Here is a 21440-nt window from a genome sequence, read left to right on the forward strand (position 1 = left end):
TGTTTGTATAATATAGTGAAAATCACAAGAATTTCTTAAGCAGGGTTGCAGAACAGAACATATAAAAACATATAAATCATGGCCTCCGTCATGTGTTTGTAAGATAACTTTATAACCTGCAGCTGAACATCAGAAATAATGCTCGACAATATTACAAAAAAAAAAGCTCTGTTAAAATTAGAGTGTACTATTTGAACATGTTGTATATCAAAATATGTACATTCCTCTTATAAACAGGAAAGAATAATTTCTATTTGAAAAAAAAAAAGTTAACAACCACTACTTAACTTAAGAAAATCAAAATAGAGCTGCAATATTAAAAATATGACATTAAGCTAGCACACACTTAGGAGTAGAATTATATCTATGCTTTAGTTGCAGTGGCTACGAGAAAACTACCTTTGCTGGGCGCATCTGACTTTTTTGTTACCTTTTTGGCCTCTGTGAGATTTTTTTATGCTGAATTTTAAGTTAGTGCATGGGTTACTACACTTCCTAGGTGTCAGTGGAGGTTTGCCCCTCCAGACACTGCATGTTAAACTGAGACGAGTTTGGTCTAATTTTATGAAGACATTGATGAATACTCTTGGTGGACTGATGTTATGACTGGAACTGTGATAGTCAGTAGTGGATGAATGACCTGAATTTCCCCATGGTTAATAATTTGTTTCTAGTGCTTTTATCCTTTCTTGAAGCCCCTGGAAGAAACCCAGCACGCATCTTTTGTTAAGAAATCTTTCTGTTCTAGCATTTGCTTGTGAAAGTAGCATCTTGATGCTTAGATACTAGCAAGGCTGCTATAAAAGCACAGTCAAACCTTGTGATTGAAGATTGACCTTTTCCTCTTCTGGTTTGTTCTCTCTTTCTCTTTGCATAAAACCAGTGCATCCTTTCTGACTGTGCTAAAATTCACATGGAGTATGACATGCTTTCAGTTGTTAAGGTCAAATCAAGGTGGTGATTAAACATGAGAGCACGTGCTCATCAAAACCGGAAGCCATAAAACTTTTGCTGTAGTGAGACTGCTGTATTCAATTTCATATGACATACTAAGCAGCCAGACAGTATGAATTTTGGTGTGTCCATCAGGGTAATTGCATTTCTTGTTTTTTCTAGATGCCAACTTAAAACCTTGCTTATCACAGAATCGTAGAATGTTATATCTAGCAAAGTTATATATCTTAACGAAGAAGCAAAACAAACAAGTTAGTATGAACAGATCCCTTTACCTATAACACCAAAAAAGTTCTTAAAGACAAAAAATGAATTTACATTAACTGAAAAGGAGATATATAGGTGTCAAAAGTCTTAATGTCCTTTTTTTTGTCTTCTCTCTTCCATAATATGTTTTGTGGTTGTTTTTTGTTTGTTTGTTTTTTAATTTTGTTCCCAATAACAAGGTAAATCAGTCCAGCGTGTTTTCTGTGATTGCTGCTTCCTTTCTGTGGTTTGAGTAACTGATCTTCAGTACCAAGTTTCTGTTATCAGGAATGCAGGCATTGAGGCACTGAGAAAGAAGCAGCTTTGACAGGATGGACATATCCCAAGCCTATACTATTTTTCTTCCTCTCCACAGGTGCCTAAAATCCCTTTTGGCTCAAAGGAGACACTGTCCTGATTGTCACCCATTTTAATAGCTATTGTCCGTTCTTCTGAACTTCGCTTTTGCAAGAGAATCCCAAGTACATTTATAGTTAGCTAGCAACTCCCCAAGAAGTTGCTTCTGTTAAAAAAAAAAAAAAAAAAAAAAAAAAGTAGCATAAGGCCTCTGGTACCGCATAATTATTTTTCATCTAAATTTTCAATTGCCTTCAGTCTTTGCTGTTTCTATTTGCCACATGTATAACCTCTGAAAAAGTGAAACAGCTGTTCGAGATGCCACTGGAACTGACAAAGGAGAGGATGCACCAGCATCCTACTCCGGTCACAGATTTGGGTTTTTTTTCTTTGCTTGTTTCCATTTGTTAAGAATGAAGAATACTCAGAATGATCGTTTTAAGAGTATGTTTTTCATACAAAAGCTTATTTTGCCCAGTATGTAAAAGTCTCTTCTTTTCTCCAAAGTTTTACTCCTAAGCCTCAGCAAAAATAAACAAGCAATCTAACAAACAAAACAATGTAAAACTAAGTTAGAAAAAACAAAAGGATGGGGAAGAATCTGTTTTCCACCACACCCCTACCCCACACCCTCGTCTTCTCAATGTGTTTTGTAGAACTTTGAGAAGACTTTCTACTAAATAGGTCTTCCTAAATACTTACCAGTATTTCATGATGAAGAAATTGCTTTTCTTACTGCGTAGGAGGAGGCAGTTAGAACTTGTTAGATTCTCCAGCAAATGCATATGTTGATTTAAATCTTTTTAGGAATTGCTACCATATTTGTTAAATTAACAAGAAAAAAAGTAATGTGTATTGGGCAATCAAAGCTAATGCATAATAGTTGTCTAATTATAATGTGTGAATTTGGCTTCAGATTTAGCCATTCATATTTTGGATGACTGCACTGAATTTGTACTAGTAGAGAAAGTGTGTCTTTTTTCCTCTAATAAGATCTGATCTTAACAATTGAACAATTTCTTAGTTAAACTTCACTAGAGGAAGTTGTTATTAAGGTAACAAGTCTTTTCAAAATAAAGTGTTAAAAAAACCTTTGCCTTTCAAGAGTGATAAACAGGAAATTCTGTTACTCAAATTGTTGTCTTAGAACTTACTTTTTCCAGACCCCTGAGAAAACTGATTTTATTTCAACTTTTTATCTTGCATTGCTGACCTAGAATTGACTTTTTGCTCCTCTGAAAATAGCTCCAGATTACAGATCTCTGCATCTATCTCTTCTATCAAAGGAAAATGTTTTGCTGGTTCCAAAAGTACCTGCTACCTATTATAACAGATAAACACTGTCTAAATACAGACAGCCTTCTGTATCTGTAACAATTAGTTCATATTTGCTCTTACTTGCCCTAGTCCTAGATGGTGTGGTACAACTAATCAGAGCCAGACTTCATAGGTTAGTGTTCCTGGATTCTTTCTACCAATCAGATGGGAAGTCAGATGCTTTGTATGATTCTTTTACTCAATTTTATTGCTATACCAGGCTAATACTCACAGCTTAATATAAAACCCCAAGTCAAAAGTGAGCAAAGATAAACAGGAACTCAGCTAATGTTTAACCAGTAAAAAAAAAAAAAAAAAAAAAAAAAAGCAAAGAAATGTAATATTTCATGAACTTTAGACTAGCACCATCCCCTATATTATAAAAGTATTTACATTTATAAGTTTCTATTTTCCTTTATTCTCTCTAGTGTTGTGGTTTGTTGGTTAGAATCTAAGTTTGACTTTTCTTGCTGTAGTTCTAATCAAATTTTTAAAATAGTGTTATTTTTATATTAGCTTTCGGAGGTCCTAAATAAAAAATGAATTAAGAATACTGTTATAGATTTTGTAACAAGATTACATCAAGTCTTCTAATATTTTTGGCTTTGTATGACTCTAACCACACAGAAAATGAACAATGAAATATATGCCATACTGCCCATTTCAGACTGAAACCATTAAAAATGTTACAAAAACATAAAATAATATTATTATATTTTAGATATTACTAAAAAGATGAAAATGTATTTAAGGTTTGTAAATATTGAAACTGATTTTCAGAGTAATGACTATTCATTGTAAGTGTATGGAAACAGGGATACTTCAGAATATAGAGTAGTTTATAAAGAGAATGTATTTTTTAAATTGTTCATAGTCTGAAATATATGTAATAACATTTTTATCTTCCTTCAGAATTATCTCTTCCATTGATGCTGTGCAGAGACAATGCTGGTATTTTAATCAGTTGATGAAACTTAGCATTGAACATCGATGTGCGCATGAGTATGGTGAACTAAGCACTACTGACAGAGACAGACCAGAAGCACTGCAAAATCATTTAAAGCAAGCATCCACTGACTGCCTACAGGAAAATAACCTCTTTATCATGGGTGTGACAGAAAGTAAACAGGTCTTGTTGGATCCTTCTGAAAGATGGATTACTACTGGCCATTTTCAGGCCACAGTCATTAACTCCTCCATATCTGTGCACCAAAAGGAAAATAAAGAAGATCACAGAATGAAGCAGAAAAGCACTGAGTCTTGTATTAATTACAATGGGGAGAGCAATGGCAACAAGAACATATCTGCTCAGTTCACATTGCAACAGTCAGTTATAGAAAGTAATATGGGAAGAGATTTTGAGAATGATACAGAAAGGTAAGACAGATTTTGGTTTGCTTTCAAATAGATTATATGGATAGGCATAAAGAGTGAGGATTCCCTGTTTAAAACATATACACTGAGCAGATAGTATGAAAATAATATTTTGAAGTTGATTAGAAAGTAAGGAATTTCTTAAAAGTGATACATGCTGGATCTCCATCTTAACAATTCCATATGATATTTTATCAGGTAATATATTATAGGTAAGTATGCACTTAATTTTAAAATACTGTCTAATAAAAGAATTTTAAAACTTTCTCTTGATCTCCTAACTTTTCCTTCTTATTTGCAATGCATTTATGACACCACCCAATCAATACACAAGTAACATTCAACATTAGAGGTGAAAATACTAGGTTGTTTGTGGAAATCTGGGGGGAATTTAAACTACGAACTAGTGTAAAGTTTTCTATTGTATTGTTCACAAGACATTCAAGGTTCATCTATGTAGAGTTTACAGCCAGTATCATTTAGAAGGCAAGATGTAAAAGTTGCTTAAATCTACCTACCATCCTACTCCCTTGACCTTAGGCCAGTCTCCTGCTGTTATGATGACTGAGGAGCTAATCTGCCCTGCCCTTGATACTCCTACAACATGCCTCAACTCACTTCACCTCTGCCTCTACTTCTATGAAGGGCTGGTTCAACTTGTTCTGTGCCCCCCAAATATTCTCTTGCATAAAATAAATTGTTTATTACCTCTTGGGAATGTATTTGCTGCTGGTGTATGGTTCTGGTTTTGCAGTCAGAGAAAACAAAAGCTGAAGTTTTTTTCTCTAAGGACCCAAAAATTCAGTTATGAATTCATTATAATTTGTTTTCAAAAATACACATTGATGGGTAAACTTAATAAACATATTTTAAGAAGAAATACTTTGTGCACTTCTTTCTTCTTGCTTAGCCTCTGAAGTATGCTGTGACTTGTGGTGGAACATCTTTTTTGCTAAAAGTACTTCATTATTTAAATAAATGCACTATACAAAGAAAGAAGATATGTAAATACTGGGAGAAATTTAGTTATATTTTCTTAAACTCACTGGTGAACTGTAATGTGAATTTTGTGGAGGATTCCAAGTTAGTAACATGCTAATGCAGAACGCATTAAACTTCTTCTCCCTCAAAAAATTGACTACATATTTAGAAAGCTCAGACACTGAACAAGCCTAAGTAGCCTCCAATCGGTGCTTTTTAAGCAATAGCCAACTTAGAAAATGTACACACATAATTAGTGGCCAGTAGTGTTAAACCGGAGGCAAAAGGTTAAATGGCGCTTTGTCAGTTTTTTGTTTCTGCTCCACTGGAGATATTTATATCATGCAGTTTTCAGTATGCAACTTAGCCACCTCTAATATTTTTCAGTATGGAAGATAAATGCCTCTCTTCTTCCCCCCCCCCCCTCCTCTGACAGATTACTTAGTTATTATTAAACTATTTCTGCTCCTAATCTTTGCTTTGAGGACACTTTCTCTCCAGTGAATGTAGAATCTAATTAACGTTGTGAATAGAAATCTTTCCAAAGCTATATGGAGTGAATATGCAACTGTGTTTCTGAACATTTATACTGCATCCAGGTGGTAATTTATAGTTTAATGTCAGAGCCTTCCAATACATAGTGCTGTTCTTTCAGTGGTTTTATGGCTGGGCAACTATGATAACCCAAGTTTGCTGATGAGGTTATATCATTCATGAAGGTATTTATTTTCATTACTAGGTTACGTGTGGCAGCATCAGTGATCCAGTCTCACTGGAGGAAGTACCATACCAGAAGGAAGGCCGACTGCACCAAAACAAGGAATGATCATTTGGGACAGGTGTCAAGACAGAAACATGCAGCTGCCACAGTAATCCAGGTTTGTTTACATTCTGTTTGCCAATTTTCAGATTTAGTAAGAAAAATATCTTACTTATTTTGTGTACTTTATATCTCATATATTTTTATTTGTGATCTTATCAATAGATTTGTTGTTAAAGTTTTTTTTTATTATTCAAAATTGTAAGCTTAATATTTCTAATAGACAGCCTTCTTTACAAAATGTTTTGTAAAAGCATAAAAATACTTTCACTTTATTCACTGTTTCCCTGAATTAACTATTATTATTTTTTTTTAGTTCTAGCATTAAGTTTAAGACATATTGTGCTCAAGCTCTTACTGATGTGTATGTCTATGCTATTTAACTGGCAAATGCTGTATAAGTGATAGAACATGTCTCATATCTATACAATTAAGCATTCAATCCATATCTTCCATTCTACTTATTCATGCCTTACATTGTTTCCTCATCTCCCAAAATAAGGTATTCCCTCATTCATACTGCCATTGGCAGCTCACCAAGGCTTAAGCTGTTCTATGCTAGATACTGGGCTAGAAGTTAACTATGTGCATGAATTCAAGTCCATGCCTTGGCTCTCTTTAGTTTTCTAAAGAGATACTGAATCTATATGCCATGTTGCCAGGGTCCATGGATTTTTCTACATATTTAGGCCAAGTTTTCCACTATTGCTCAATTTGTTTCTTGAGTATAGTGTGTAGCTAGTATGCTAAGAGTTATCTGCACAAATTTATTTAATCCATTTTTCTTTGTCCCAAACTTGATGAGTTTCAAAGTTAACGTGGAAGTATGTAGACTTTTCTCTGTATTTTAAGTATCTGTATGTCTTTCATATCCATCCTTATATTCACTCTTTCCTTAATGAGTTCAGTCTACTTGGTCTCTTCACACTACACTGTACTTATCTTTTTCTCTCTCTATGAACCTTTATTCTGATGTATCCTTTTTTTAAAGGAGTAACTAGAACTGCATTCCAAAGGTAAGTACATCACGAATTTATACGGTAAGGCAGTTTACTGTCTCATTTCTTTAAAACTGCTATAATATAATTTGTCTTTTTGATCTCAATTGAGTGCTGATCTGCATTCATAGATCTGTGTTAACAGATGTACATACAGAAGGATAAACTGTAAGACTATTAAGAATGTTTTCTTTTTTTCCTCCATTGCATTTATAAAAACTAATGTTTTCTTTGAATGAAATATATTTTTCGCTTGATCCCTCAGTATTGTTCTATCTGGCTGTTTATGAAGATCAGTAGGAAAAAAAAAAATCACCAATGAAATGATAAGAAAGCAGATCTAATATATTTAATCATTTTTATAACAGTGAGGAACTGTGTCTCTTAAACCAGTAATATTTTAAGCATTTTATGAAGCTATTGAAATGACAATCATTTAAGAAAAATTACCAAGCTAATTGCTAAACCAGAATATAAGATTTATCCTTCATGTTTTAGTGCCTTCATTGTAAAGCTGTTAAATGCTGACAACACTTCGCTTTTCAAGAGAGATGGTTTTTTTGCATAGCATTTTAAATGTTTAGGGTATCTTCGACTCTCATTATGTCAGTGATTTGGGAGAGAGTTGCTGTCTTGAAATTAGTTTTGCTATTTCCATCTATTTCATTATGATCTCTGGATCTGATTCTGTAGGTTGATATGTGTTCATAATATTTTGCTACTATTTCTAGCATCTAATTTCTGAAGTGCTTCTTTGTTGTAATATTCCTACTGGTATTATTTTTAAATAAAGATCTTAGACAGTTAAGAGAGAATATCTGACCTAGGTCAATTGCATGAGAAGTCTCCAAGAATAGCTACTTATAAACTAAAAGGCATTTAGTACAAGTGTATTTTTATTCTCAGTGATTTGGAAGTTAACACGCAGCTTTTTCTTATGTAGTCTTTCCTTTCAGTTTATAGTAGTCCCTCAAGGAATTGTCAAATAATTAATTAGTTGACTCATGTTTATAGTTGAGGGAGTTGCAGGATTCCTTTCTGCTTACTTGTGGAGAGCCTCTTGAGTACTCTTAGCTTTAGACATATGCTGGCATTTAATTTGTCTTGTAGTTTTAAATGTCACATAAAGTTCAAAAAACAGATCATTGAGCTATTAAACCAGGACCCAAGATGTTTTATCTTCCTAATGGGATAACATAGAGAATCTGGATTTGGGTTTGATCTATGACTTTGTATAACATGCTTTAAATTTTTTGTTTAGGCATCTTGGAAGGGCTTTCTTTTGCGAAGAAAATTGGCCAGTGCACTAGCAGCTGTTAAAAGTGATGAAGTGGATGATAACTATGAAGAAATAAATGTGGATGATTTTGTATCTCGTGAAGTAAGCATATCCATTAGCATAAAAATTTCATGTCAAGTATAAGGTATGCTTATTCTAAAATGATCGTGTAAGTGTTGAAATTAAAAGAAATTGAAAGGACTATCAGGGCTAGAATGTTCAATGTCCAGAAATGAAGAAGTCTTTGATATGTATAACTCATTTAAATGTATCGGTCATGGATTAATTGCTTTCTTCTCTTTGAGATTTTCTGGTAGTTATTCTGCTATTAATTTCAAACACACCATAGATCCCCATATATTTCTGTAGTTAAAGAACACATGAGAATAAGGAAACAACTATTTTTCTTTAAAAGTCCTTAGTTTTTTAGTATCCTAGTAACTGATTATAAGGTGTATAAAAATGTACATTTTATTCATTTTCATGAGAGGCTGACAACAATAATACATCTGAAAATATAGAAAATATATTAATTCAGTGTTACAGGAATCCAGTAAAAGGAAACACCTCACCAGTAACAGAGGTGAAGCAGGCTTATTAGCTCTACATTTATCCCATAGGTAAAGTGCTAAAGATAATGAACAAAATACAGATAAATCAGGAAAAAAATAATATTCTATACTTCTTCTGTAGGAAAATAAATAAATCCAGAAATGTTTGCTAGTACAGATTTTGTTTTCTTTTGGTTGTTCTTTTGCAAATTATGTAGAGTTAATAATGGCCTTCAAGTTTCATAATGTTGAAATTGGGCCAGAAGTTTTGCTTTCACAAAATAAAGGCAACAAAAGAAAAAAAGAATAAAAGGTGGACTATTGGACTGGATGATCTTGGAGGTATTTTCCAACCTTAGTGATTCTATGATTTTGTGATTCCGTGAAAAGCAAGCTTCAAATTATGGAATATTGCTGTCAAAATTCTATCAGTAATTAAATTAAAGAAAAAAAGAAATTTCCACAGGATCAACATTGTCATCGAGTAAGCAATATAAATTTTGTGCCTCAAAAGACATATTCTGCATTGGTTCTAGTCTCAGTATGCATGATGAGGCAGTTGTTAATTACCTATTCACATATTTACTTGTCTGAAGCAATGTTCTCTCACATGCTTGTGGGGGTCATAGAAAAGTAGATGTATCGTTAAGTGTGCAGTTCATCAGTCTTTGATCATCTGAGTGTCATCCATCTTATATCCCATTAGAAAGTAGTCAGACTTTATAAATAATTTCTGGTGACTTGATGACTGGGGCAATTTTTTTCTTCCCTCTTTCAGCATCTATCTAAAGATTTTCAGAATTGCTATATTAGAACATGTAAAAAGTTTGAGGTAGTATTACCAAGAATCATTTGGTAGACAGGAAATGTGTGTGTTTAAACAGAGATCTAGCTTAAATTTTAGGGTTTTGTTTTTTTTTTAATATTTGTTTTAAAATATATATAAAAAAAGAACAGTCTCATTAACTGACATTCTCTGACCCCTGCCTTCTTTCTAGAGTAATAAAAAGCAGAAAGTGAAAAGATTTACTTTTTTTCACCAGAAGAAAGCATGTGTTCATCTGTAGAAAACAAGGAAAATGCCCTGTTTTGAATTATTCAGCCTGTAGTTCAGAATCTCATATACTTTAAGTTGATTGAGCCAGGCTTGCTTCACTCTCCTGCCCAAATAATCTTGTTTGGTTTGTTTGTGTTTGCTTAACTGAAAATTACGTGGGCAATTTTGTTCCATCTGTCAGCAAGGTAATCACATCTGTACAGGTGCTCCTGAAGCCAACGAGAAAAGAAAGGAGTGGAGGAGTTAGGAAAATAAACGCCAGATGATTTCAGTGAGTCTTGCACTGTATCACTTTCTGATGTTGCCATACATCATTTTCTTTTTTCCAAAATCACCAAACTAACATTTTAATTTGTGCATCACTCAAAGGCTGAACTGGAAATTAATGTTGAATAAATTATTCAATCCCTTAGCTTGTTGTGATGAAAAATATAATACCTATTTTCTTCCAAGTTCTGAATGTGGTAAATTTAAAATGTTTAAGCTTAGAAAGGATATCAGTGATTAAATATTTCAGAGTTCAAGATTGACTGTAAGTGGAATTCAGAAATTTCTCATACCCTGTGATGTTTATCATATTTTTTCTTCTGTTTGTTTCAAGCATATTGTGTTCACTAGATTGTACAAAATATGTAGTAGTGTTATGACTGACCTACTGAAAAGTTTGTGTGAAATAGTGATGATTGATACAGTTGTGTCATATTATTAACTGTGTGCAATATAAAGAAATCACATGGACTTTTTACTTTAGCTGAAACAAGAAGTCTGGAGAAGTCTTTGCTTCTATATCCCTTCTTTCTGGCCTCGGTGTTTTTATAGCAAAGTGCTGAAGCAGAGCCAAATAATGACACATTACATTAGTGGCTATCTGTTGGGTCTCAAAAAAGTGTATAGGGAGGAGTATGTATTGCTGGGCTAAGAGATCCCATATGCTGGAGTGTGAAGGAAGAACAAAAAAAGATCTGGATGCCGTTTTGTACTGCGGATTTTACTGTTGGTTAGAGTGAATGCAGTGAGACAATAACCTTTCCTAATTACAACCTAATACAAAAATGTCAAATCATGTCTACTAAATCATAGTTCACCGTTTTGTGGTATGATCATTATTTTTATATCCATATTATGTAAGATTTCAGTTACAGTGATTTCATTCTGTATTATCTAGCAATTCACAAAGTCACTAGTGTGCAAGCTTCTATTTAAATAAGTTGCAAACATAATGGTGCAGTAAGTCACTCATTAGGTACCAGTCTTCATTGAATAACTTTTTAATATCTTAATTGTAAACTCAGTGCGTCTAATGCTTTGTGGAAGTTGAAGTCTTAAAACAGCAGTCTTAAGACTGCTGAAGTCTTAACAGAAGTCTTAAAACTGCAGTCTTTTCCAAAGATCTATTTTATCCACTTATGCATGTTGAGCAGAGATATATTATTAGTACAAATCTCTGGCTCCATATCATGTGAGAAATTGATTGCATGTTATTGAACTGGAGGAAAGATCTTCATCTTGCTCACAATAACATGAATAGTAATCATTTCACCTTTACAATTACTGCTAACTTCTTGTATTCATCTCTGCTCCAATAAATTGCCAAAGGCATTCAGAGGCAATTGATGGCATTACTGTTTTATGTCCGTTTGTTGTGCAGTGTCAAACAGGCTATCCCAGATGAGATGAAAGATCTGGCCAGCAGATGTCTCTGAAAGTATGAGGCTGGTATTTGGTGATATTTTCATGTCTTTCATGTGGACTTTGGAGAATTCCAGCCAATATGCTCCAGAAGGTTGATCTTAGGAAAATCTTTCATCAGCAGTCCATCCATGTAGCAAATGTTGAGCTCTACAAGGCAGAGTTCTTTATCTCTGATGGATGATAGCCGGCAATACATTTGCTTGACATAGCTCTTACTTTCTGTATCATGCAACTATAAGCATTGTTATTTTCATTATGAAAATATGGTGTGAGTCAAATGCAAAATGTCACTGTCAGTAAGTTGAACTAATTGACTACAATCTCTTTTTATGACAATCATCTTCTGAGAACTGTGGTCATTGAGCCAACTACTGTTGTTCTACACTAGGTCAACATACAGTCAAATATCTTACTTCTATCAACTACCAATATTGATGGTAATATGGCACAGAGAGTACTGTATTTTTGCAAAACTAGGTTTGAGTTTTGTTTAAATTATGGATATCTAGTCATACTTTTTCAAAAAGAAAATAACGTTTTCTAAGTTTCAGCCAAATTAAAAAAAAAAAAAAATCATTACAACTTCCTTCATCAAAAGGAAGTTCTGAGACAAAGTGTTCTGCTTCTGATCTTACTTGAATTGAATTTTTAAACCACACTGTTTGATAGCTTTTAAAGTTCTTGACTAGTTTTTTTCACATTTTTTACGTAATCACAATCAGACAGACAAACTTTTTTTTTTCTTTTTTTTCCCCTCTCCAGAGCAGCTGGGTAACAATTACCCATGTTCCTAGAGTATATAGGAGCATATAGATACCTTTGTAAGGCATTTGTATAAGGCAATGACCTGTTGCACTGCAACATTGCAAATTCTTGTTCAGGCTGTCTGACTGCTTGGAGAGCTTCTAAACAACTTAGTCACCTAAGTTTGAGATGAGCTGAGGTGAATTTCTATCATTTTTCAGGTAAATAATAACAAATTCTAGTCTATGAAATCAGCCTCTGAAGTACAGTATACACGAGTACTGTATTTTTGACTTAGAACTTAGTCTAGCTCTGACTTGTCCTTGGGAGATCATTCTTCTTTTCTTTTGTTGTTTTTTTCTTTGTTTTTTTTTTGTTGTTGTTGTTGTTTGTTTGTTTGTTTGTTTTGTTTTGCTTCCTTTTTGTTTTTAAAGTGGAGGAGGAATAAAAGCTAGAGCATATTTTAACTCTTGAAAAGTAAACACATGGAATACATTTTTTTCTTAATATCTCTCACCTTTTGCAGACTTACCACTTGTCAACACTAGACACACACAGTGTTTTGTTTCTTTTTGAGATAACACTGCATGATGTGGTTTGTCCCAGATTGTGAGCTTGTGACAGTGATTCTTGATTTCTAGCTTATGCCAGGAAAATATCCTATAGGTTAGAGGGTCTCCATAACTTGACCGATCTTGACACTTAAGCAATTACAACAGCACGCCTGTAAATGTCAGATCAGAATCAAACTTTTGTATGTTTTGTGCTGCAAAGAACACAATTCCTTTTTTAAATCAAATTTGTTATGAAGTTACAGTGTAAATGGAAAAGCAAAAGAGTCTCTGATGAAAATTTCCTCAGATTCATCCTTTTCTTTGAAAAAAGAAAAAGGTTCAGGTAACCTACTGGGAGCTCAGTCTTTTAAATAAATGTGTATGAGTAATATCTTCATATGATTCTTCATATGGTATGTTAGTCTATGGTCAGGTAGGTAGATTTTCTTTTCTATTTTTTTATCAGTTATTCTTATCTAAAATGCTGAAATCTTGTTATCTAGTAAGTAGATATCCTAGCCCTAGAGGTAGGTTTTTGCAGAGTCAATATCTGATAAACAGAAACACAGGCACTAGAAGTTGTGACCTTCACAGCTTATGCAGAATGCACTCTGATTGCTTTCTGGCTTTGCATCATGTGGTCTCAGTTCTATAATGCCACTGAAACGCTTCTAATATATATAGTATAACATAGAAAAGTACAATTATATAATTAATTATGCTTCTCTTTCTTGTTTCTCTAAAAATGGTTAAGTGTCACAATTGAATAAACAGGCCAAAACCAGGAAAAAAAATGTAGAAAAGTAAAAAAAAAAAGTCCTCAATTCTGTGTAGTTTTAGACTCATTACTCAGCCCAAGTTTTGGACTCTCTAGGAAAGTTCATAGGCAAAATACATGGCTGGACAACCACATCAGCCAGTTCCTTCAGAACCCTGGAGTGCATGTCATCTGGCTCCATAGGCTTGTACATGTTCAGCCTCATGAGGTGGTCTCAGACTTGCTCTGCTCTTAACATCGGGGGGGATTTTGCACCCTCAATCCCTGCTTGGATGTTCTGGGACACAAGAAGTGTGAGAAGCCTGACTAGCCTTGAAGACCAAGGCAAATAACTCTTTAAGTGCCTCAGCTTTCTCTATGTATGAGGAGGCCAGTTCTCCCTTTTCAGGGAAGAGTGCATTTGAGATCTTAGAGTAGTTTCAGGGGCGGGCTAAATGAGACAGGAGCTTAGTGAGGTTGGACAGGGAGGTGATTGTTCCCCTCTACTCTGCTCTTGTGAGGCCCCATCTGGAGTACTGCGTCCAAGTCTGGAGCCCCCAGTACAAAAAAGACAGGGAACTGTTGGAGAGGGTCCAGAGGAGGGCCACGAAGATGATCAGGGGACTGGAGCACCTCCCCTATGAGGACAGGCTGAAGGAGCAGGGCTTGTTCATCCTGGAGAAAAGAAGGCTGCGGGGTGACCTCATTACAGCCTTTCAGTACCTAAAGGGAGCCTATAAACAGGAGGGGAATCAACTCTTTGAAAGGGTAGATAACTGCAGGACGAAGGGAAATGGTTTTAAGTTGAGGGAGGGGAGATTTAGGTTGGACGTCAGGGGGAAATTCTTTACAGAGAGAGTGGTGAGGTACTGGAACAGGCTGCCCAGAGAGGTGGTACATGCCTCATCCCTGGAGGTGTTCAAGGCCAGATTGGATGGGGCCCTGGGCAGCCTGGTATAGCATTAGGTGGGAAGGTTGGTGGCCCTGCAAGTGGCAGGGGGGTTGGAGATCCATGATCCTTGAGGTCCCTTCCAACCCTGGCAATTCTGTGATTCTGTGAATCCTTTGAAAACTGTCAGGCTTAAAGCAGAACTGCTTTTCTGAAAAACATGTGGGTCATGTAGGTAATGAAAGACTTTGATAAATTACAGTGGGTTTCAGACTTGTGGAGAGTTAAGTATGTATGTACTCAATCAACATTTTTTGTGAAAGAAGGATTTGTGGGTCCCTGAAATTTTCATTATTCACTTATTTTGTTAGTTGCCAAAATTATTTTTGTTGTTTTAGTCATAGGTATTTAGAAAAATCACATCTGTACATATATTAAATGATTTCGAAAGAACAGTCAATTTTTTGACTTTACTAATAATTTTGGAAAAAAAATAGCTTTGGAGAAGATATTCCCTAATAATATATTCTGAAATGTTTTTCTTTGAAGAGTGATTTTTTTTTTTTTTTGAGTAAATCCTAATACATCATTCTTAAAATTAGGCAACTACACCACTAAGCTGTTCTAAATTTCCTGCAAGAATTTACTCTATTAACAAGTTCTCTGAAATTTTAAAAAGCTTTTGGGCTCAGTTCATTATTGTGATGTTTCTTAGGGATATGTATGACGTGTTACTTTTTTGGCTTACAGCACTGGTTTTAGCAATCATGAGAATGAAAGCATGCCCAGCATTGCCTACCTACGTAGAGGCAGATTTGAAAAAGCATTCCAGGAGTTAAAATAACCCTTATTAGAGTGCTACTTTATTTTATCTTCACCAAATACAACATACATGAAAATGCATGAAAGAACTGCAGAGAAAAAGGCTACTTTTGCTATTGCTCACAGTTCAGAGATTTGTTCTCTATAAAATGACCTATGTGTCCCGCTAAAAAAAAAAAAAAAAAAAAAAAAAATCTATACAGTTGTGTTTTTTTTTTTATATATATAGTTGGTCAGATCAATGCACTTACACACAGTTTTGGAATGGCAGAAGTTTAGCTGCATTTGTGGCATACTGGAAATGGAAAAATAGTTTAACAAAGTAGAGGATGATCTTTGATACTCTCTTAGCTTTGGAAATTTTTTTAGAAAGTCATGCTCTGAACTAACAATCAACTTCTGAATGTTGAACTGAGCTTTACTTATGAACTCAAGTTTCTTAGAAAAACTAGAAAAGGCTAAATTCAAACTTCAGGCAGTTCTTGATCACAATCTGTCAACACTTTTAAATAAGCATAGAAAACTTGTTTGGTCCTTCTGCAGCTTCTATAAGAGCTAAAAATTTGTGATTTCCTAGCAAGTTTTCAAAAATGTATTATATTTTAGAGAATACATTTTTAGCAAGGAATACTTAGGCTTTGGCAGAAATGAAGTCCAGTGAATATTAAGTGAAATATTTTGTGCTTGATTAGCACTGAGTTTGACTGAAATGCACCACAAAATATGTTTGCCAGGAATCAAAAGAAAAAGTTAACAGCTTTCTGCAAGATGAGAGACAGTCCAGTATGGCTTGTTCTAGTTTGCCCTTTTCTACTGTGAATATCCACAGGGTTAACATTCAGTATATGATGCCTTCTTCCTCACCACTCACACTTGCTGCCCCAAATCCCAGAGCATTCATTTAACTTATAGTATTTCTAATACTGGGAAAAGTATTTCTTCATGTCATGTGCGTTGCTCAAAAATGGATTTTGTAATCTTTTTTCAAATAGTCATAGAATGCTGTTTAAAATTCTACCTTGGGTTAAAGTAGCTTTTCATTTGTCTTTCTGTTTCAACAGGTTGATTTATATATCAAATATATTCATCAGAAGATAACAAAGTAGAAAGCAAAGACATTTCGACTATGAAAAACTTTATGCTTGTATTCTATAAAGAAAACTAGTGGAAAGATTCATTCTGAGTTTTTTATGTATTTATTAACTCTTATTGCCTATTGTTTTGTTCTTCAAAACTATTTGGAATGCAGAGAAGGCAGATACTTTGCAAAATCTGGTTGGAATAAAGCTATTATTTGATGTTAAAGACCAAGAATATTACAAATGGCCTTCCTCACCAAGCGAAGCAAAAATCCAGAGAAACGAATTAGGCAAAACCAGGCAGATGATGTGCAGGGTGAATATTTTGTAAATTGAAAGAATTCTATACCCTATCTATGTGGAATAGTAATGTAGAAACATTTTTGAAAATAAAACTGTTTTCTTTATCCCTCCCATTCTCAATATTTATTGTCATTTTCTGGGACCAGTCATGACTCAGTTCAGAGTGAGTTTTGTGTATTAATCTCCTCTCTTTGCAAAAATATTCCATTGACTACATTTTCAATTTTATTTTAAAATACCATATGAATAAAATCCCTAGGTAAATATAAATTGGACAATTACTCTGGCTAAACTATTACTATCTTGAAAGCAGAGAATGAGATAACATGAAAATGAAAGTAAAGAGGCATAAAGATCAAATTCTCCCTAATTCTAAAAAGTAGTTTCACAGTTTTGTCGGATCATTATCTTGTGATTTTGAGGCCTACCATGTTTGGAAACATGGGGTAGTTTCAGACCCATATAGACTTTTCAGAGTTAAACTACTTCTTTGACTTCAGAAATAAACATGAATATAGTAGTAAACGCCTGCTTACATAGAACATGCAATCAAACAATATCATTTTATTTGTTTTGTAATTCATCTCAGGCTGCATTTTTTTCTTTGTCTATCTCAGTAGAAATTGATCTAATTTTTAGCCTTAGTTTTTGGCAAATAAACTTTGCATTAGTTATAATTTAGGACAGTGTTTATGGGAAAGATATGGACAGGAGTTTCTTGAACTTAGTGCTATCTCTCTGGGCATAAACACAGTGAAAGATAATACGTTTAAAAATCAATTATGTGTTTATTTTTGTTGGCCAGAGCAGATGACAGTGTGCTATATTTTTATAATATGCTACATGCTTATTCTAGTGCCAAAGATGCTTCTTATCAGTTGATATAATCTTAGTGATAAATCAGTTTGGGTTTTTTTGTTTTGTTTTGGTCTAGCATATTTCTACTCTTGCATCTTGTTTTTCTATTTTCATTGATATTTCTTTTCAGCGCTTAGAACACTGAAAGACATTTTATAGACAATGTAAGAAACAGAAACACAGTGGAGAATATTAAATTATTAACTGTCAAACACTGAGCTAAGAAAGTATTTGTGAGAAAAGTTTTAACCTGAATTTGAAAAGAATTTTAACTGAATTATGGTGCAAGCGTATAAAACAAAAATATTTGATCTGTGCGCTACTTAAGTGATTTCTTTTCCCTGAAATTGACTAGAACTGCAGAATATTACTTCTCATGTTTCATGACTTTATTGATTTCTATCAGTAACAAATGCATTGAAACAAATTGGAGTGACAGAAATTCAGATAGCTAGGGTTTGAGCTTGACCTGAAATCTGACAGTCAGTCTTGAATCATATTCACTTTTAATGTAAGACATACAAATACCTAAGTCATTCTTGGACACATCATTTTACAACAAAATTAATTTGATTGATATTTACACGAAGTAGGAATCTGCCTCTTTGCAGCTCCATTGGTTCTTGTACAAAGAGAGGAGGAGAAAAATATTTAAGAAAATTGCCATTTTCGTGTACCTCAATATAGATGAAGTCACAGTGACTGTGGTAACAATCAAGTCCCAATCAACCCCAAACTTGTGTGGGATTTGCTGCTTCACCTGAGTACATAGAAGTCCATGGGGCTCCATGGGATCTATCCCTGAGTGCTCAGAGAGCTTGCTGATGTCACAGAGATATCTGTCAATTATTTTTCAACAATCTTGGTTATCTGGAAAAGTCCCAGCTGATTGGAAGCTGGCAAACATTGTTCCAATTTTCAAGCAGGACAAGAACGAAGACCCTGGTAATTACAGGCCTGTCAGTCTCACTTCAGTGCCTGGTAAAGTTATGGAAAATATTATGCTGGGAGTTACTGAAAAACACCTGAAGGGCAATGTGGTCTTTGGTCACAGCCAACATAGGTTCATGAGGGGAAGGTCACAATCACAAATTATGATCACAAACACAATTCTGTTTCTCACAGTATCCTTCTGGACAAAATGTCCAGCAGAGCACATAAACATAATGTGATGGATAAGCAATTGGCAGTTGGGTCAAAGGGACACTCGGCTATGCATACAGACTACTAGGAGGATGAGAAATTTGTGAGCAGTCCTTTTGAAAGGGATCTGAGGCTCATGGTCAACAGTAATTTGAACGAGTCAACAGTTTTGCAGGCAGTCTGGAAGGCCACCCATGCCTTAGGGTGCATCAGACTCAGCACTACTAGCTGGGTGAGAGAAATGATTATCCTGCTTTACACTGCACTGGTGCAGTTTCACCTTGAGTACTGCATGCATTTTTGTTTGCCAAAGTACAAAAAGGATGTAAAACTATCAGAGAGTGTCTAGAAAAGGGCTGCGAATTTGGTGAAGGATCTAGAGGAGAAAACGTATGAGGCAGCTGAAGTCCCTTACTTCATTTAGCCTAGGGAGGAGGAGACTGAGGGGGGACTGTGGCCAATAGCATCCTCATGAAGGGGAGCAGAGAGGCAGATGCTGACTCTTTGGTGGCAGAAATATAATTTGAGGAAATTGCATGAATCTGTGACAGAAAAGGTTCAGGCTGAGTATTGGGAAAATGTTCTTCATTGAGAGGGTGGTTGGGCACCAGAACAGGTTCCTTGGAGAGCTTGCTGGAGTTCAAGAAGCCTGTGGACCATCCAGTTGAGACACATGGTCTGATTTTTAGGTTGTCCTGTGTGGAACCAGAAGTTGGACTCAAAGATCATTAAGAGTCCCATCCAACTCAGAATATTCTGTGATTCTATGGCCTCGCAGACCTTGAGTTTACTTGCAATTGGATTGCATGCCTATGCTTAAAAAATAAATCTGAAACTATTACCTGAAAAGCTAGAAGTATGACTTAATGCAATTAAAGAGTAAATTCAAAGAAGGCAATTTCTGATGACAACATAGAATCAGTCTGGATTTTGTAAATAAAATGATAAAAATCCAAATACTGTAATCAAGGAACAGTGAATTCCAGAACCAAGGAATCAAACATGCAAGAATGAATCATTTTTAGTGCTTGAAAATAAAAATTCAAATTTTTATTCAAATTTAAAAATTTTAAATTAAAATCTAAATTGGCAAATTGAAAATGTATCCAATGAACCTAGGTCAGAATGGAAGAAGAATACTGGTTCACCAGTACTCACTGACCTTGTAAATAAGAGCATTGCTTTTAGAATCCCCAAATTATATATGACCACTGCCTGAATTAAATTTTTCAAAATAACTGAAATATCATCCTTCTTTCTCTTACAATTTCAAGGGGCTTGGAAGGCCTTATTATTCACCAGACTTTACTTTTTTAACCCTAGATTTCAATGAACACTATTCAGGAGTTCCATTTAATCAGGCAAAATAAGTTTGGCAGGATCAGGCACCTGTATCTAGGTATAAAATACCCAGCTGCTCAAAAATGAGCAATTGACTTGTAGTATTTAGGCCTTTACGTATCTCATGTCTATATTTTTTCAGAGTTTGGCAGTCATTTTTAATAAATCATGTTTACTAACAATGTTGAGATTAAATTTCAAGAATTTGAGATATAGGAGATGCATTTTAACAACAACAAAAAATAAAATAAAAATCTGATTTGTTTTAAATCAAAGAGTACAGCATAGAATCTTCAAGAGTGTTTTGAGCGTGATTGCTCTGAAGGTGGCAATTCTGATATATGACGTGAAAACACTTGAAACAGTACACAAGACAGTTGAAAAGAGACTTTGTAAAAGTTATCAAAACTAAACTGATCTTATCAGTGCACTATTTGACTTTACTCATTTGTACAGGCTGCAATAGGGAATGAATGGCTAACTCCAGATTCTACCCGTTTCCCTTCAAAAACACTTCTGATCTCAAACCAGCTGCACTGGACAAAGGTAACGTCACTAAACTTCTTACTTGTCAGCCTTTATTCATTTCTTAGGAATATGGTCTTCAGTCTTTATTCATTCCTAAGGGTATGCTATTCTGCGTTGATTAATATGAAAATCTATTGACATGAAAAAGACACAATTACTTTTAGAAGTCTCAGACTTCCTCCTCATCCCCAAATGTGATTTTTCTTTCAAATTTTCTTTCATCTGTTTAAGTTTTTCTTTATTTTGGATTTATTTCAAGACTTTACTTCACGGTAGCAGGAAAAAAAAAAAAAGATTATATTCTTCATCTGTACATTTGGCAGTAGATTAAAAATTGCTAGTTGACACAGTACTTTAAAAATACTAACATATGCATTATATGACAACAGCTGAATGTTTTCAGAGCAGCTAAAGGTCATTGAGCTGTAATGTCTACTAGTTGATAAATTTTGCAGTTTTAACTTTTTGTTTTCTTAGGGCTTTTTTTTTCCTTGTTCAAGCATACTATTACTAATGTTTTATCTCCTACAGTTAAAATAAAGAAGTCTTATAAATGTATAATTCATTATATTTTAGGGCTTTAAATATAACTGAAGTCACCTTTTTGCCCTGTTTATTTAGTTGAAGGTAAAGTTTCCAGTGGTCATTGCACTACTAAGAATCCCTTCTGCAGTAGGGATTGCAGAATAGATTGCAGCAATAGATTGCAAACTCTTTCAGATTTACCTTTACATCCTAGATGTGTGTCTCAGTCATGCTCAGAAGTCTGTTCACATGGATAACTTTTGTTTTTTGA

At 34.5% G+C, this 21440-nt stretch overlaps 1 protein-coding gene across 8 annotated transcripts in view; it reads left to right on the plus strand.

Moving 5' to 3' along the window:
• LRRIQ1 (leucine rich repeats and IQ motif containing 1) overlaps positions 1-21440 on the plus strand; it is a 99134-nt gene that overhangs the window by 31035 nt on the left and 46659 nt on the right. For 6 of the 8 annotated variants that reach the window (XR_016466171.1, XM_090139408.1, XM_090139418.1 and 3 more), the window contains 4 exons: positions 3787-4251; positions 5969-6107; positions 8309-8428; positions 20573-20662. Coding sequence is in view for 7 of the 8 variants with exons in the window: in XM_090139408.1 (XP_089995534.1) it covers positions 3787-4251; positions 5969-6107; positions 8309-8428; positions 20573-20662 (814 nt within the window). In the remaining variant the exon portion in view is untranslated. Of the gene's footprint in view, positions 1-3786; positions 4252-5968; positions 6108-8308; positions 8429-10137; positions 11173-20572; positions 20663-21440 lie in introns of those variants that run through there. The other 2 variants (XM_090139430.1, XM_090139428.1) reach the window with 2 other exon arrangements.

The sequence above is a fragment of the Phasianus colchicus genome, chromosome 1 (genome assembly GCF_987193195.1).
Source record: "Phasianus colchicus chromosome 1, bPhaCol1.hap1.1, whole genome shotgun sequence".
NCBI lineage: Eukaryota > Metazoa > Chordata > Aves > Galliformes > Phasianidae > Phasianus > Phasianus colchicus.